The sequence below is a fragment of the Arachis stenosperma genome, chromosome 5, assembly GCF_014773155.1.
Source record: "Arachis stenosperma cultivar V10309 chromosome 5, arast.V10309.gnm1.PFL2, whole genome shotgun sequence".
NCBI lineage: Eukaryota > Viridiplantae > Streptophyta > Magnoliopsida > Fabales > Fabaceae > Arachis > Arachis stenosperma.
Window position 1 is genome coordinate 122,270,074 of NC_080381.1, and position 17,779 is coordinate 122,287,852.

At 28.9% G+C, this 17,779-nt stretch overlaps 2 protein-coding genes across 3 annotated transcripts; one reads left to right on the forward strand and one right to left on the reverse strand.

Annotated features, from left to right (window-relative positions):
• The first annotated feature begins 10,643 nt into the window (after positions 1–10,643).
• LOC130982622 (lachrymatory-factor synthase-like) lies at positions 10,644–11,357 on the forward strand. Its single transcript, XM_057906663.1, has one exon. The coding sequence runs from the start codon at positions 10,678–10,680 to the stop codon at positions 11,191–11,193; it is 516 nt and encodes a 171-aa protein (XP_057762646.1). The 5' UTR covers positions 10,644–10,677; the 3' UTR covers positions 11,194–11,357.
• Positions 11,358–12,563: 1,206 nt separating this feature from the next.
• LOC130980058 (SNW/SKI-interacting protein A-like) lies at positions 12,564–17,133 on the reverse strand. 2 transcript variants are annotated; one of them, XM_057903658.1, is made up of 3 exons: positions 16,922–17,133; positions 15,354–15,452; positions 12,564–14,738 (listed from the first exon to the last, which is right to left on the reverse strand). In XM_057903658.1, exon 3 carries the CDS (start codon positions 14,732–14,734, stop codon positions 12,908–12,910), a length of 1,827 nt encoding a protein of 608 aa, XP_057759641.1. In that variant the 5' UTR covers positions 14,735–14,738; positions 15,354–15,452; positions 16,922–17,133; the 3' UTR covers positions 12,564–12,907. The 2 variants fall into 2 exon arrangements, with proteins under 2 accessions (XP_057759641.1, XP_057759642.1); XM_057903659.1 differs by having other exon boundaries at positions 16,869–17,127.
• Positions 17,134–17,779: the final 646 nt, after the last annotated feature.

The following is a 17,779-nucleotide window of genomic DNA, read 5'->3' on the forward strand; positions in this document are numbered from 1 at the left end:
AAGATATGCATGTGAGTATAAGGTTGGAGGTATTCAGCGCTGATTGGATTTCGATTGTGTAGTTGATCGAGTAAGCCAAATCGAATGGAAGTTTCGATTCGAAGAATTGAGTAAGGCCTTCGAGAAAGCTTATCGAATAGTTGTGGAAGCGAAAAAGTTCGTGGCTCATTTAATTGTAATCAAATTAACTGTTATGTAAGATAGTCTATAAATAATGTGAAGTGTTAGGGAATAAGGGTTGGAACTTTCATTCAGAAAAAATACTCTAAGCATTTTCACATCCCAGCAAATTCCTGAAATTGCGATCGAGTTACACTTTTTGTAGGATTTCTTCCACCTTCTTTATTCAATTTAGTTTCTTTGTAAACTTAACTTTTTAATTAATTTTATTCTTGAAGTGTTTTTTATGTTCTTTATCTAATTTATCTTTTTATGTTTACATTCCTCATGCTTAAGTTCTTTAATTTAATCGACGGCATTGTTATTATTTTTTTTTTAATCTTCATGCAAACCTGTCTATTTACTATTCATTGAATTTTCAAAATTTTAATTTTCAAACTGTATTTTATCAATTCTCAAATTTATTTTATTTTTCTGTCAAAATTTGTCTAATCGAAGACGTTTTGATACACTTCTAGAAAACTGGTACTCGTACAGAGGAGTATGTTTCGCTCCCAAACCACTAGATATCAAACCACCATCGATTTGCTAAAAATCGACAAAACACAAATAAAGCAAACTCTTAATTTCTCATATTCTATACTTTTATTAAAGAAAAATAATTATTTATACTCATGAATTTTGCAAACGCTGATAAAAGTATCTATTAAACAAAAAAACTAATATTATATCCATAAAAGATGGATTCCATGCAACAAAAGTACTAAAACTTTAATTTTTTGTTGACGTTTTAATAAAATTTTCAAATTATCTCACTCTTTATCTTCAACCTCCTTTCCGCCCCATCTCTTCTTTTCCAAATTCTAAAGTGAAGCTTGCGGCAATTTTGGGCGGCAACCTGTTAAACTTGTGATAACTCATCTGAATCCCTAAATAACACAATCATAATAAATACAATTGTAAAGAGGAATCAGAAAAAATAAAGAAAAAAAGAGAATGTGGATTTAACATACGAAAAATGTTTTGATGTTATAATGATAAAACAAATTAACCAGAGTGTCTTGTATCTTTTGAGAGAATCACATTTGTAGAATTCAACATGCGAAAAAATCTAAAAAAAAAAAAACCAAAAATTTAAAAAGAGAAGATTAGAGAAAAGAAAGATTGAATTTGAAAAGGGTACATACCACTGTGATATCTTCAAAATTTTTAGTTGGTGTTCCAATAAAATAAAGGCTAGGCTTGAAGTTACTCTTCTGCATCCAAAACTCTACGTAGTCAACATGCTCCGTTTTTTATAAAGGAGACATCGCTGCCGTCGTTGTCTAGAACCGCTATAATTGGCCCTCAAACTCCACTTTGAGAGTTGGAGAAGACGAAATGGTACGAAATTGAGGTTAAAGATAAAGGATGAAATAATTTAAAAATTTTATTAAAAAGTCAACAAAAAATAAAAATTTAAATATTTTTATTGTACAAAATCTATTTTTTATAGATATAACGTTAGTTTTCTTGTTTAATATGTACTTTTATTAACGTTCGCAAAATTTATGAGGACAAATAATTATTTTTCCTATTATTAATATCATTTGAGTTTACTATAACTCTCCATTTTGGCATCTGATTTAATAAACATTTTTTTTATAAGTGAAACTCATATTTTCAATGTCAAACAAAATTTAAAAGCCGATAGGATATATACTTAAAATAAAAACAAAATGCAAAAGCACAAACCAAACAAACTCTTAAAGTATCATATTCTATATTATCATCTAATATTAATATCAATTGAATTTACTATGATTCTCCATTTTAACATCTAAAGTTTTTTTTTTATTTTTTCCATAATATTTTTTAGAATTTAATTTTAATATAAAAATGTATAAAGAATTTCACAGGATAATCCAATTAGTTCTATCTATTTAAATAATTTTTTAAATAATAAATTTAAAAATTAATTATTTTTACTGATATTATAATACATTATTAAATATCTTTGTATACCTCTTTATACTATTAATCTATGAAATTTAATTTTTTTATAAATGAACATATATATTCTCAATTTGAAACAAAATCTTAAAAATGATAAGATACTGAAAATAAAAATAAAATAACTCCTAAAATTATGATATTTTATATTATCGTCGAATATTAATATCATTTGAAGTTACTATGAGTCTATGACTCTCCATTTTGACATTTAAAGTCTTTTTTTTTTCTCATAAACACTCTCTTTTTTTGAAAGTGAAACACATTTTCAATGAAACACATTCTCAATGTGAACACATTTCTCAATTTCCTAGTTGTCCGAACATTAAATTGTAGCCCATAATAAACGGACATTTTGACCCACAATTAATTAAATAATCATATGGATTACATAATTAGATATGTTTCTTTTTTTTCTTTTGTAAACATTAGATATGTTTGTTTGCACCTTCAAAAACTCACTAAATCACCAACAGTGGCCCATCACTTTCAATGACATCATATTTAAGTACTAATGAATTTTCTTGATCGAAAAAAAAAATTGAGCTGAGGAATTTTGATACATAATTGTCACACAGCATGAATCCCAATATTTGTGACCTCAGTTGACTTTTCCTCACAAATTTCGAGGATTTAATTAGCCACAGAATGTCGGATCAACTAGGCCGAAAAAATTTTATATAGGAGAAATTTGAGAGATATCCAACAAATAGGGTTTTTCGTGTTTTTCTAAAATATCGGAATAAAGAAGATGTTGGAGGCGAATTATAAATTTTTTTTTATTAATTTTTAAAAGTAAATTTGTTAGGCCGCATTGTATTTTTTTAATTTAGAAAAACAATTTGTTATGCTGAATTGTATTTTCTAAAACTTTTAAAAAATGAATTTGTCTGAAATGGATTGTAATTTTAAAAAAATGGAAAATAAATTTACTGTGAGTAAATTTTTTTCTAAAAAAATATTTATAAATGAAATTCGCTAGAAACGAATAGTAAAAAAATGAATATGTTAAAAGCGAATTTCAGATAGAATATATCCGCATAACACTCATTTTTTTACCATTTTCTGTGAAAACACATCTTCCATAATCATATCAAAATTAAAAAAGATAACTTATATAATCTTCAGTATATTAGATAAAATTCAGATCATTTTATCTAATTATATTCATTTTTATCATTCTTTCTAAAAACCAAAAAGAAAAATGCATGTAAATATTTTCTTATAAAAAATCTATACACTATACACACATTTATTAGTTTATTAATGATAGGCCGAATAAGTGACTAAAAAAATTAGGCCTAATAAAAAATCTTCTGTAATTCAAAATACTCTCACAATGGCAGGCATTATAATTAAATTAGGATGAAGTTCCTGTCCAAAAAAAAAAATTAGGATAAAGTTTAGACATGCCAATTAAAATTAATTATTTATAATTTTTGAAATGGTTTTTGAAACATCTTTTATAAGTCACTTTGGTCACTTTAAATGTTTAATGTCTCAATTTGATTCCTGAAAAATATATGATATGAGTTAAGTAGGTCATTTCATTAACTTCTTGTTGATACGTCACACTAATATGTGAGATAAAAATATGTCATGTATCACTTTATTAATATAATAATATGTCATATGGTACTTAACAATAACAAGTTAGAAAAATTAATTTCTCTTATATTAATCTATCTATTCTATTATATGAAAATCAAATTTCTGCACTTAATAATAGAACTGACGTGGCATATTTCTAAGAATATTTTTTAATTTATTTCTTTTAATTCATTAAATATAAATTATTACGATAAACTAACTATATCAACTAATTGATTTGATTAGATATTTAAATAACATATAATTTATTATAATTTATATCAATTTGATTTGATAATATTTTCTAATTCATTTATTTTAATATTCTGTTAGTATTTTTTAATTTAATTATTTTAATTTATTCAACCAAGTTTATTATGTGTATTAATTAATTAATTTAATTAATTTATTAGTCATTAAATAATAAATTTATGAATAAAATAGACAACTGAGATATTTTAATTAATAATTAAATTAAATTAAATCAAATAATATATATTAAGCTAAATTCAAATCATGTGAATTAAAGACTAAATTAAAACAAGATAATTTCTTACTTATTCAAGTTGAGTGCAATAAATATAAATTAATTTTATTAGATAATCATAGTTGTCTGGTCTACCATATATAGATGGCCATACAAAATTATAAGAATCATAATTTTCATTACTCTTGCTATTTCAACTCTTCTTTTCTTCTTCTCTTTTTTCTTTACGTATAATTTTTTTTATGTACAAATGTACCCAAAATAAGAAAGTACGGATGAGTGTTTTATTGATTGTTTGTTTGATGAATATATCTCAATTTAGGCATTCTACTAATGTGGATGGAAGTTGACATGTAGCAATTTAAAGTGGCCAATGTATTTTTTATAGTATTAGATAGAAGAATATTTGTTAAAATGAATATGTTAGTCGTGTAAATTCTTTGAACGCACAAGATAATAAAATATGTTGACTTTAATATCATTAGAAGCTAAATTTAATGGTTCAAACAAGCACCACTAATTATGTTAAAAAAGTAATTTGTAATAATAATGTGATTTACATATTAATTTTTTTGAGTAAATTCATTTCAAAATGTAGAAATTAGACTCAATTACGCTAAAATTTTAAAGGTAATATAGAATTTGTCAACAAATTTAATACTCATTAAGGAAATAAATTTATTTATGGCTATTTCCTAATTATAAATAATAACAAGACTTATAAAAAAATATTAATGTCATCATTCTTATTAATTAAATCATAATATTAGGTAATTGATAGTTTTATAGGCGAAAATTATTAAGTAATTACATAAAAATTAGCAACAAACAAGCAATAAAAATTTTAAAAAAATCTATTATATAATACCAATTTCATAATTTAAATATGTCTCATATCATATTATCATATATTCTATTTATTATCTATTTTATTATATAAAAATCAGGTTTCTGCATTTAATGATGGAGTTGACGTGACATGCATGCTTATGAGAGTGTTTAGCGATTTATTTTTTTAATTCATTAAATATAAGTTATTATGATAAATCAACTATATCAACTAATTAATTTGATTAGATATTTAAATATCACATAATTTATTATAATTTATATCGAATTGATTTGGTAGTATTTTTTAATTTATTTCTTTTAATGTTTTGTTAGTATTTTTTAATTTATTTTTTTAATTTATTAAATCAAATTAATTATACTAATTATCTGTATTAATTAAATAATTAGATTTATTAATTAATTATTAAAATAACAAATTTATGCATAAAATAGGTTCTCAATATATTTTTCACTAATAATAAAATCAAATCAAATCATATATATCGAGCTAAATTTAAATAATGTGAATTAAGGACTAAAATAAAATAAGATGATTTTTATAATTTTACTTATTCAAATTGAATGTAATAAATAAAATTAATTTTGTTAGATAATTATAGCCTTTTGGTCTTCTATATATAGATAGCCACACAAAATTATAAAAATTATTTTTATCACTTTTTCTATTTCAACTCTTTTTTTTTTTATGTATAAATATACTCAAAATGAGAAGGTATGGATAAGTGTTTCATTAATTGTTTGTTTGAAAAATATTATAGTCTGAAAATGTCTCAATTTAAGTATTCTACCGCTATCAATGAAAGTTGAACCTGTAGTAATTCAGGATGACCATGATATTTTTTATAGTATTATATAAAAAAATATTTTTTAAAATAAATATACCCATTGTAATTAATTTTCTTTATCAATCTGTTATCTTTTACCTAATAAATAATATCCATGTTGAATATATTATTTTCATCAGAAGCCATACATAATTGATTGATAATTCTATATATAAAAATACTCATGTGGTAACTAAATACCATATAATTATCTCACTAAAGTTAATTCTCCTATAATTATGCGAATGTGATTCTCCTATGATTATGCGAATGTATAGCACCATTAGATGAGAATTACATTTATGTCCAACGAGGTAGGTGATCTTTTAGGCCTAATCACGATCAGAGTTGAAAAAGGTTTGAAAAATGCTAACAATACAAATACTTCTTATTTTTAATACCCAATAATAAATATATAAATTAAAATTAATATTATTCCGTACAAAATCATAAAATACATGGCATACTCAAAACATATTCAATCCGTATTAACTGTCATTGTTTATCAGTTACATTATGACAAATCTGATTATTAAAAAAGATTAAAATTAACTTAAATATACACAATATTATTTTATGTTTTTTATTTTTATTTTATTATTATAAAAAGTCATACATATTATAAGAGAACCTCATCTTTTTACTAACGGTTCTTCTATTTAATGGTTTCTATAAAAAAAAACATAATAATATTGTGTTTGGCAAGAATACATGAGATTTTGAAAGGTTGAAATATAACTTTAGTCCTTAACATATTCGTAGATGAAGTGCATATTAGATAAAAAGATAGCTAATAAAAAAAAAATAAATTACCATTTGTATCCATAAAAGATACAATCATTGACAAATGTATCTATATAAGAATAAAACGACAATTGTACCCACGAAAGATAGCTTCCGTGTGCCAAGATAATTGTGTAACCAACGTCCGGGTACTCTTGGCACACGAAAGCCATCTTCCGTGGTTATAATTGAAAAGAAAAAAAAGTATCAGGACCTAATTGAAAATTCGGTGAAACTATAGAGACCTGCAGAGTAATTAAACTGAGAATTTATTGAGTGGTTAGAATAGCTCCATATCACAAATCAATGAATGTTAGCAATAGGGATGATTAGAAAAATAACCAAAAAAGGTATTTGCAGGGATTACTCGCATTTTGGGGATAGATGAGGACTCGTGAAATCTTCACGACCTACCACCCGAAAATGGATAGGGACTTGGGGTGGCAAACAGGCCAAAATCCGTCGGGCTAACCTGCATAACCCGACAAAAAAGGAGGGTTAGGTTGAAAATTTGAGACTGCCAAACTTAAAAAGCCCGCCTACTCCTCACCGCCTAATCCATGAGCTTTGGCGGGTTTCGGTGAGCCGGTGCAGGTTTTTTCGCTAGGCCAAGCGTTTATTTTGTCAAGATCATTTTTTTTACAAATTTTTATGATGTTATTAATCTACAAGATAATGAAGATGATAATTAAAGATGTTATAAGTTATATTTTAGATTATGCTTTTATGTTTGATTGATTATAAACTTGAAGATGTTTAATTATATATTTTGGATAATATTTGTTTTGCTTTGGATAATATTGATTTTATTATTTTATTTCAAAAAATTTGATTTATAATTATGTTTATTATATATTTAAAATTATAATTTTTTATATTTTTAGAAATTATAAATTTATTGAAATTATTGTGAAATTATATATATAATTTAACATTTAATGATTTATAAAAAAAAGGAGAGCCTGCCAACCCGCCAGCCTATCATTAGGTGGAGCGGGGGAGAAATTTAAGACAGCCTTACTAGGCGGGACGGAACAGGCTAGCCCACCAGATTGCGGACTTTTGGCGAAACAGGGCGGGCTTTCCTGTTTGTCACCCCTAATGGGACACAGACATAAATACCCGCACCATGGAATAAAATTATTAATTTATCCTAATTTATATATACATAAATTCACTTCTTGAATTTAATAACCCTAATTTCTGCCTCTAATTCGAATTCTTCCTTTTTCTTTCAGACTCATTCTCAGATTCGATCCTATCTCTCTCTAACTCATTTTCTCCGCCTCTCAAGTCCATCACTACGTCGCTCAGTATCGTCCCAAAAAATTATGTTATGTTATTATGTTGGAATATGTTTTTATGTTTTCTCCTTTTGAAATGTTATTTTTCATAACGAATATGTTATAAATTGTGTTGAATTTAATTGAACTGATTATTTTATAATTATTATATTATGTCTTTTTGTGTTAATTTTTTTAAAATTTTACCGAGGAGATCTGCATTCTTTAATGGGTAATTAAACAAGAACTTGCAATGACGGAGAAGGAACGGGGGCATTTTTTTTAAATAGGAGTAAGGGATGGGAAGGGGGTTTCTCACGCTCCTCTGAGTACTCATTACCATATCTAACTAGCAACAGAGATTCAATATGCGTCAATTTAAGAGGGGACGCGTGGACTTCATCTGCATTGGGCCTTTAAGGTAATGATCCTAAGTCGGATTTGGGACCCTAACAATGAATTTTAGTTGATCTTGCTTGCATTGAGGTCTTACTAGGCCCAAATATATCTTGGATTAATATTTTGAGTTATTGTTATAGCAAATACTATACTATTTAATATTATAACACTTAGTATATGTAAAAGTTAAATATATTTACAAGATATTTTTTAATTCAAATTAAAACAAATTAGTTATCTCTTTTTTAGTTTTAAATATTATTTTTTACTATAACGAAAAAATAAAAATAACAATAATAACTCACATAATTAAAATAGATAATTTTAATATATACATGACACTATATATATATATCAAGGATTATTATATATGATATATAATTTTTTTTTGTAATGACTATTTATATAATTTATTGAACAATTTTTTTATCTTAATATTTAATAAATTAACATACAAAATATTATTTAACATATAAAATATTATTTAACATACAAAATAAGTATCTTAAGTCATCATCTAGGACAATAAATATAATAGTGCAAGTATTTATTTATTTATTAGTAGTGAAAAATATGTAAATAATATAAACTAATTTTTTTTAGTATAAAAGCAATAATAAAAGTTATTAATTAAGTTAATTATCTAATTAAAAAATTATAAAAAATTATTTAAATAATAATAACAAATAAGATCACTATTTTTACATATTACAAAGTTTATGAAAAAAATTTTGGATAAATCAATCCTCAATAGATTATACATTAATTCTGTCAAAAAAATATATAATTAATACATTGGATATTATTATTTACGTACTAATATATATATATATATATATATATATATATTATTCATTATTAAGTTTATAATTAATTTTTAATCCAATTTTTAGTAATTAAAATTTAAATGAATGAAATTATTAAATGCTAAATATTTTACATCAAACCAATTTATTTTTTTATTGAAATTAAAAAATGAGACATTAATCAATTCTAAATTTAAATTTAAATTTGAGTAAGAAAATAAAAATATTTTAAATTTTATCTTACTAACTAGAATTAATTTTAAGACAAGAAATTATTTTGCACATCATATATATATTATGGGATAGTATGTCATTTGCTATTTTTTAATGGTAAATATTGTCAAATAAAATAGTGTAAGAAATTAGAAGAAAATGTATTTATAAATTTAGAAAATATTAATTTATTTTTTAATAGAATAAATTATATATTGAATAACAAAAGTTATTATTGATTTTTCTTCACACTAACTAATACTCAACGATGGTGTTTCAGTACACCATATTATCAATAAATATTAATCGATCTAATAACTTTTGTAATGACATAAGTTTACGAATTTGAAAATTTAAAAATCATTTCATAAAAATGTAAAATTTTAACAAGTAACAATGTTGATCATATTGTTTTGACTTTAAGAATGAATACGATACCAACAAATAAAATTGTCCTAAGTAAATTTCAACAAAGACAAAAGTCCATAAGTATTACTATTAATGAAAATTTAATCTATTTTAAAGACAAATACAAATTTTCTCTACGAATTTCTTAACTCGACAAGTTGAGGATTAATCCACCACATATTGATATACTATTTATTAAGGGTGAAATTCGAACTCCAAATACTTGCTTAAGCAGACAAATGAAATAATCATTCAACTAATCCAAATTAATTAAAATAAATATTAATTATTTTTAATATTTTTAAATTATAAAATATTTATAATAATAATAATTACTATATATATTTTTCATTTAAATTTTAATAAATTTTTTTTATATAATTTTATGTATTAAGAACACAGAAACTAGTATTTTTTAAGAATCCAATTAAGGTGTTGAATTTTTTAATGATCAAATTGATTCCTAATGATCTTTTAAGGATTAGTTCGAAAACTAACCTTTGTTTATCTGTATATCTCTTTTTCTTAGTAATTTTTAAAAAAAATCTGCATAACTAGCAAATATTATTATTTTTGGCACATAATAATTTACACTTATATTTACACGTTTTGCACATAAAAAATATATAATTTATACCTATATTTATTAAAGTTTTACATACATGAATCAATACAATTTATACATATATTTTTCAGAGTTTATACCCATGAATTAGTAAAATTTATTTGTTAAAAATAATTTCGTGTTTGTGCTAGCCAAATAATGACACAAAATATTAAAAATTGCTATCCTCAAGAGTTTCTATTGAAAAAAAAGGAAAAAAGTGATGGATTCTAATACATGTTATGTAATTAGGTCACTATCATGAGATTATATATACACAGCTTATCATACTTGTGTTTTGTGTGGAATTTGTAATATGATGGAAGCTTCAACTGAACAAGTTGAAAAATGGAAGGGCAAGGCCAAAACAGAAGTACTAGGATTCAAAGTAGAGCAAGTATGGCCTCTCTTGGAAGATTTCTTTGGCCTTGACAAGTGGTTCCCTACTCTCTCTACATGCCTTGCCGTCGAAGGCATCTCCGGCCGACCCGGCTGCGTGCGCTTCTGTGCCGGATTCAAGACCCCTGTGGATGAACAAGGCAAACAAACTATAAATTGGACTAAGCAGAAGCTTTTGTCCATTGACCCAACATTGCATACATTTAGCTACTCAATCATAGATGGAAATGTTGGATTCTACTCCTACATTTCGACCTTGAAGGTGACACCTAAGGAAGATCAGGGGTGCGAGATTGAGTGGCTATATGAAGTTGAACCTGTCCAAGGGTGGCGGCCGGAAGATCTCGATCTTTTTATTGGTTCGGGTTTGCAGGTGATGGCTCAGAGGATTCAGGGAGCTTTAGAGACCATGCAAGAAGCAGTTAAAACTTGAAGTAATCATGTGAGTGGCTACCAAGAAATGCAATAAAGCTACTACTACTTCTCTTCAGTTGATGTATCCTTTGTGTGTTCTAGTGTATAACTTTGTTATGAATAAGTACTAGTAGTAATTAGTTGAACATGAATGATTTGAAATTTATGCTGTTTGTTTGAAAAGTTGCAACAATAAAATACCTATTTGTTCTGAATTTCATATGGTGCTCATCTCTGGGTATAAGGTGCTACTTCACTGGAAACTCTCATTCTTTTTTATCCATCAATTTGAAGGAGTCCAAAGGTTGAGATTCCAATAAACACTTCCACTATGTTTGATGCTTTGATAGTTGGAAGTGAAACAGATTATTTGTGTCTCTTATTTTCTCTAATTTAAAAAAAATATATAGAAAATTGACATAAACCTTAAAATTGAGCACATATTCCTTGATAAAAATAGTAATGGAAAATACTATACTATATAGTATATATACACTAAAACCAACCACCATGTATTTGTATTTGTATTTGTGTGTATTACTTTATATATTTTTAATGTGTATTCTATTTTGTAATATTTAATTTATATGAGTAATAATTCTTTATATGCATGCAACATGATTGAATTAAAATATTGAGTAATGCTAATAATAATAATAATTAATGTTGAATACACTTAGTAATGTGAACGTCCTTTTAAACTGTATCCAAAAACCAAAATTATCCCCCGTATGCAAGACTTCGGAAATAGTGGGTATATAAGAACACTTTTGGCTGCTTGAACATAAAAATAATAATGACAATTGAATATGTCATAAACAAATTTCATCGTGAAAATACAATTTCGTGATGTTAGACATCAAGATATATGGGATTTCAATAAAGATTTGTCTCACCAATTTGGTCTTTTAGATGAAATGGAGTAGGCATCAATGGGTCTGAAAATCCATTTCATATATGTCGAAGTATTGTTTTAAACTTTTGAGATAAAAAAGTAAAAAAAAAAAAAAGAAATCCAAAATCAATCAAGATTAAGATCCAATTTAGTTACGATAGTTACATGGATGATATTTTAATCATTATCAAGTTTGACTGATTCATAAAACGATGCACTCAAAACGTAATTCATGTGACGATGGAGAACAAAATTGAACATTATTCCAGCAAAAGAAAAAATCAGGAAGATTTTACTACCATTATTATTGTTTGTTTGGCAAAAATCCAGACTATTGCAGCAAACTTGCTGTGTGTGTCATCAGTGTATGACACTCAATAAGATACCTAAAACTAGGAGAACACACAAACTATTTGAACTTCAAAGAAATTTGTTATTCTGACTTGAATATTCAAGTGAAATGTATGAAATTGAAATAGAAAGGATATAACAACTGAAATCAACATCTTTCATCTGGATATATCTATATATATTATGAAACCGTAGCAAATATTTCGAATCAACATCAAGGAGTCCAGATTTTTAAGAGACTACTTACCATCAATAGGCAAATATCTACTTTAAAACATTCCAATTCATGATTTCATTCGACATATAAGTATATAACTCAATCAAAAGCCATAAACATTTTAGAACCAGAGTACAGAGACATTTTATTCCCCCAACTAGGGGGTGTCAAGAAAATTCCAAGTTCTAACACAACCTCAACCACCAGTTGGAATAAGTAGGAGTGAACTGACCAGCCATCAGAAATTGACATCTTTTGATAATAATCTACTTAGTGGCCTCTTTCGAATCCAATGCGAGTCCTACCAGAACCTCCCTCATAACCATCCCGCATTGAAGATCCGGCACTTGCTCTCATTGTTCCTCCACTACCAACATTTTCCATTGCTTTCTTACCACTCTTGACGTCTGTCAAGAACTGATCCAGACCAAATGGATCAGCTTCATCTTGATTCTCAAATTCAAGAGGCCTGTCCCTGGGTCCAGACCTTTCAGAAGTCCCCGCAAATCCTCTATCAGGCTTGAATCGATCCGTCTTCCTAATCTTCTCTAACTGCTCATCTGCACCACCATAAGTCTCATTATCAACATCCTTCTTTGGCCTATAGAGGGTTGAGAGTGTTGGCTGTGCAGTGAACAAGCCTTTGTCATAAACATTGTACTGATCATCAGTGGCAAACCCAGATGATATTCCTTTTTCCTGGTTGAATAGCCTCTCATCATACATGACCTCAGTACCCGCCTTGGTAGAGGCCATACCAAGAGCAACTTTCTCACTTATATCACGATCCCTGTCTCTTGTGATCTTGCTTTTCTTTCCCATAGCAGCATCCTTAGCCTCTAATCGTCTCTCCCTTTCCCTTTCTCTTCGCCGTTCCTCACGGATTTTTTCCCTATGCAGCCGCTCCTCCCTTTCCTCCCTTGACTCCTTTGGATAGTTCTTCTCCCTTTCACCTCTTTCGCGTTCACGTGGTTGCTCATAATCATCTGCCATGTCAGCATCATCCATGGCGCTCCTCTCAGATGGAACAGGAATGGCAGCTGGAGGGGCTACACCAGTTCTCTCTGAACGTGCTTTCTGGGCCAAAGCCCTCAGCTCCTGTTCTTTCCTTTCCTTCTCCTTTAGAAGCATCTCCTTCTGAACCTTGGACCTCATTGCAACTGCTTCTCTAGCCTTCTGCTCTGCAACATATAATGCCTCTGAAAGCTTTGCAAAATTATCATTGATCTGAACATCCTGAAGACCTCTCCCATCAGCTGCAAGACGCTTGTCAAGAGGGATAGTATAACCTTTTGGATTCTTCCAATTAGAAATACAAGGAGGTATCTTCCAATCCTGCTGGTCTTTCACAGTAACTGGCCTCGGTGGCGAATGCATCACAGGCACTGGAGGGGAGCCAGATGCCTTGGGGACACGCTTATGCTTGAACTTTGGAGGCTCAAGTGGATCAACTGGAATCTCAACCATCCTAATAACCCTTTCTTTTGCCCCAGAATTGAAAGCCGCATTCTGCTGTGAAGGCTTATACTTAATATACTTTGTATCAGATGACTGCTTGGGAACATTTTTTGGCTGTGCTGCACTCAATCTCACATTAACTATCTTCTCAAGTGCAGCCTTAGTCTCCTGAGTTGTCTCCTCAATCTCATTTTGCTCATCCTCATCATCTTCCATGTCACTGTCCTCATCATTCTTCAAAATCTTTGGTATCAGATCCTTCTGTTGTGTGTACACAATCTTCTTAGCATTCTCATTCTGCTTCACTATTGCATCATATGCAACATTCCCATGAGCATCAACTGTTACCGGAAGGATCTTTGAACCTGGTTTTGAGGACTTATTCCTTCCCATGTCAAGTGGGTACTGAGCAACATGGATCTCAGGAAAGGCACCACCATCCCCAAAATCCTCCACCTTGCGAGGAACAAAACCGGCACGCTTCATATAAGGCGGCACTGGCTTGTGCTTAATGGCTGCGGCTTTTTCCTCCTCGGATGAAGAGGAGAATCTCTGCTTGAACCATGGATCGTTACTGTGATCATAGTAAGTTGTTGACGATGATTTTGCTGGAGGAAGAAGCTCCTTCAAAGCCGCCATAATTCTGAGACAGAAAAATTACCAAAAGATTATCAACTTTTTAAAATTCAGATTCACATGAGAAATTAAAACAATTTTTAAAACCCATCAAATTCACAATAACATAGCCTCAAGGAAAAGAAAACAAAAGAGTACCCTTAAACAGCCTCAGAATATATAAACTATAAAATTAGGTATAAATCAATATATAATGCAGCAGTACAGAGAATAGGTTTCGCAATTGAAATTCAATAACAAAACATAGCATCACTTAGTACACAAGGCAGAAGAAAAAGTTGCAAGGAAAAAGAAATGACAAAAAAATGAAGAATAAGCAGCCAACAAGTTCACAGAAACCACCAAAACAGAAAATTTTAAGAAGACTTATAGTTTTAGCGATTAGGACCAAAATCAAATAATCCTAGCTGTTTTATTTGCAACACCTTATTCCCCGCAACAAGAACGGAGCGATCACAGGTAAAGTCCACAGCAAACAATTGAGAAGGATCACTATGCCTTCTCCCTGCTTCATACTCTTCTCCAGTCCTACAACTTTCTCCTAATTAAAATTTTAAGTCTCTATCCTAATTACAAACATTTATTTCTTATTCTCAACAAAAATGAAAGAAAATTCACCAACCTCTTGGCGTGTAAACACTAATTCAAGAGAAAGCAAGTGCAGCAGCTTCTTGATCAGTCTGTATCCCTCTGCTCCAACAATGCAGCAAAAGCCAAGATTCTAAACAAAGTTGAGATAGAACATGAATAAAGTGATAAGCAATCTAGATTTTTGTCAAATATAAGTAACTATATGAGAGTGAAAAGAAAACTGCAGCTTCCCTCCAACTTAGTCAAACGGATATAACTTGGTAGCGAGGGCAATGAGGATGGATGGAGAAGGGGGTAAAAATCTCCCTATGGGGATGGTGATGGAGATCTCCCTGAGGGAAATTTTAGCGTGGGAATGGGACTACATCCCCCACCCCATGGAGATCCATATCCCGAAGATTATATTTATATTAATTAATTTAACTCATAGCAACAATTTTTTTTTTTTTTTATAAAGATGCTAATACTTGGTGTTTGGAATGTGATTCAAATGGAAATTGTACAACATCAACAACACTTGTTTTATCTTTAAAGTGTATTATACTTTGTTTAAAATTTGATAATTTGGCATTTAGACTTAATTTATAATGTGTTATTATATGGGATAATTGAAAAAATATTAAATTTATTTTATCTTATTATACTAGATTTGATCTTGTTTTTATTAAATAGGATAACCCCTATGGGATCCATGGGGTTATATATCGCCATGAGGATTGGGGATGGCTGGACGGGGAGGAAACTTTCGCTGCAATGGGAACAGGGATGGGGATGTTGAGAATTTGTATGGTATGGGGTGGGAAGTGGGATTGTCCCCCGCATCCGCTCCCTCACATTGCCTTCCCTATAACTTGGCACAGAAAGTGGAGGCTAAATAGAATAAACCCTTAGTTAATCAAATCATTAGGTATGACTTAATTGACACACATCCTCTTCAACTATCATCATCAAAGGAGGACACATGAACAAATTTGCAAGAGGAAATAAACTTGACAAGGGGAAATGAGATCAGTAGCATCAAATTGAGATAATGTTAAGAAACTTATAGTTAGTTGCCACATATTCCATGCTAATTCCAATTTAAGGCATTCCAACATAAGAAAAAGAAACTAATCAATGGCTCTCTTGGATAGTTTGGATGTCCAGGTTCCCGTTCCTAATCCCGGGGTACTCAGTAATCACATATAATAGCCAAAAAGACACACTAAAGAAATATTTTCAATGAGACTCTTTATCATTTAAAGCTACCATAGATTCACTACTGTGGGAGAAAAAAATAATAACATTTCATGAGGGGCATCAAGTGGAATCGGCATCATGGCAAGAGCCCCTACCACATAAGCAAAGAGCACAAGCCATCCACCTATTGAAGCTAACATTAACACAATAAAATATCAGCTTCAAAAGCACACCTAATTACCAAATTAGCAGTCATCAAAATAAATGCCCAAAAAAAAAAAAAACCCTAGATCGGCGAGATGCAATTGAATCAACAATTCAAAATCATAAATAAATAAAAACTACAACTTTAAAGTCAATAGCATACATTTGATTAATTAGATCAACTTTGCAGGTTATCAACAAAGTTAGTCTTGCTACCTCAAGGATGGTAGCGGCGCTGAGGAGAAGGAGAGAGGATAGATGAGGGGGATCCAACGTAGAATCGGCGAAGGAGAGAAGAGAGACGACGACGGCAACGACGGAAATGGGGTGGCTGTGCGGCGTTAAAGAGGTAGAGCAGAACGATGCGTGGGTTTATAGAGAACAAAGCTAAATCCACGACGATGAAGATACTGGATATTTGATAACTGTATATTTGATAACCCTATTTAGGAGACGGATTTCTTTTAATTATTTGAGGGACGGTTTATTGATGGCGGTTCAACCGGTTAAGTGTGCATCTGTTGGTTTTTTTTCCCCCTCAAAGTTAAGAGTGACCAGTAAAATTTTAAAAACCGAACCGATCAATAAACCGATAAAATTATTAATTTACTGATTTATTAGTAAATTCAATCAGTTTAATTAAACATTAAAAAAATTATTAAAAAATCTATATATGATTTTAAATATATAAATCCATCCTATAATCTTTTATCAATAGAACTTTTACCAATAGAATTGAAATGCTTTGAATTTCATACTTTCTAAATCCAAAATAAATAAATTGATAAAAAAAGTTTCAACTAAATAAAAAAAATTCTTCATCACAAATCATAATTAACAACAACTCAGGCTTAATCCAAAAAATTAACAAATTATTCCAAAATCATTCTAATAAACAACTTCTCACAATCATTATAATCAACAAAAACAAAATAAAAAAAAAAACAAAAACAGCAACTCACAATGGTTACAATCAACCAAGAAAAAAGGATTCAACAGCAACAAAAGTTCTGTCCGAAAATCAGACTCCAAAATCAATAGAAGAGCAATTCAGAATCTGAGGATCATTATAAT

Bases quoted from the DNA above. Each gene is read 5' to 3' on its own strand.
- LOC130982622 (XM_057906663.1), top strand. From the start codon at position 10,678: ATGATGGAAGCTTCAACTGAACAAGTTGAAAAATGGAAGGGCAAGGCC.
- LOC130980058 (XM_057903658.1), bottom strand. From the start codon at position 14,734: ATGGCGGCTTTGAAGGAGCTTCTTCCTCCAGCAAAATCATCGTCAACA.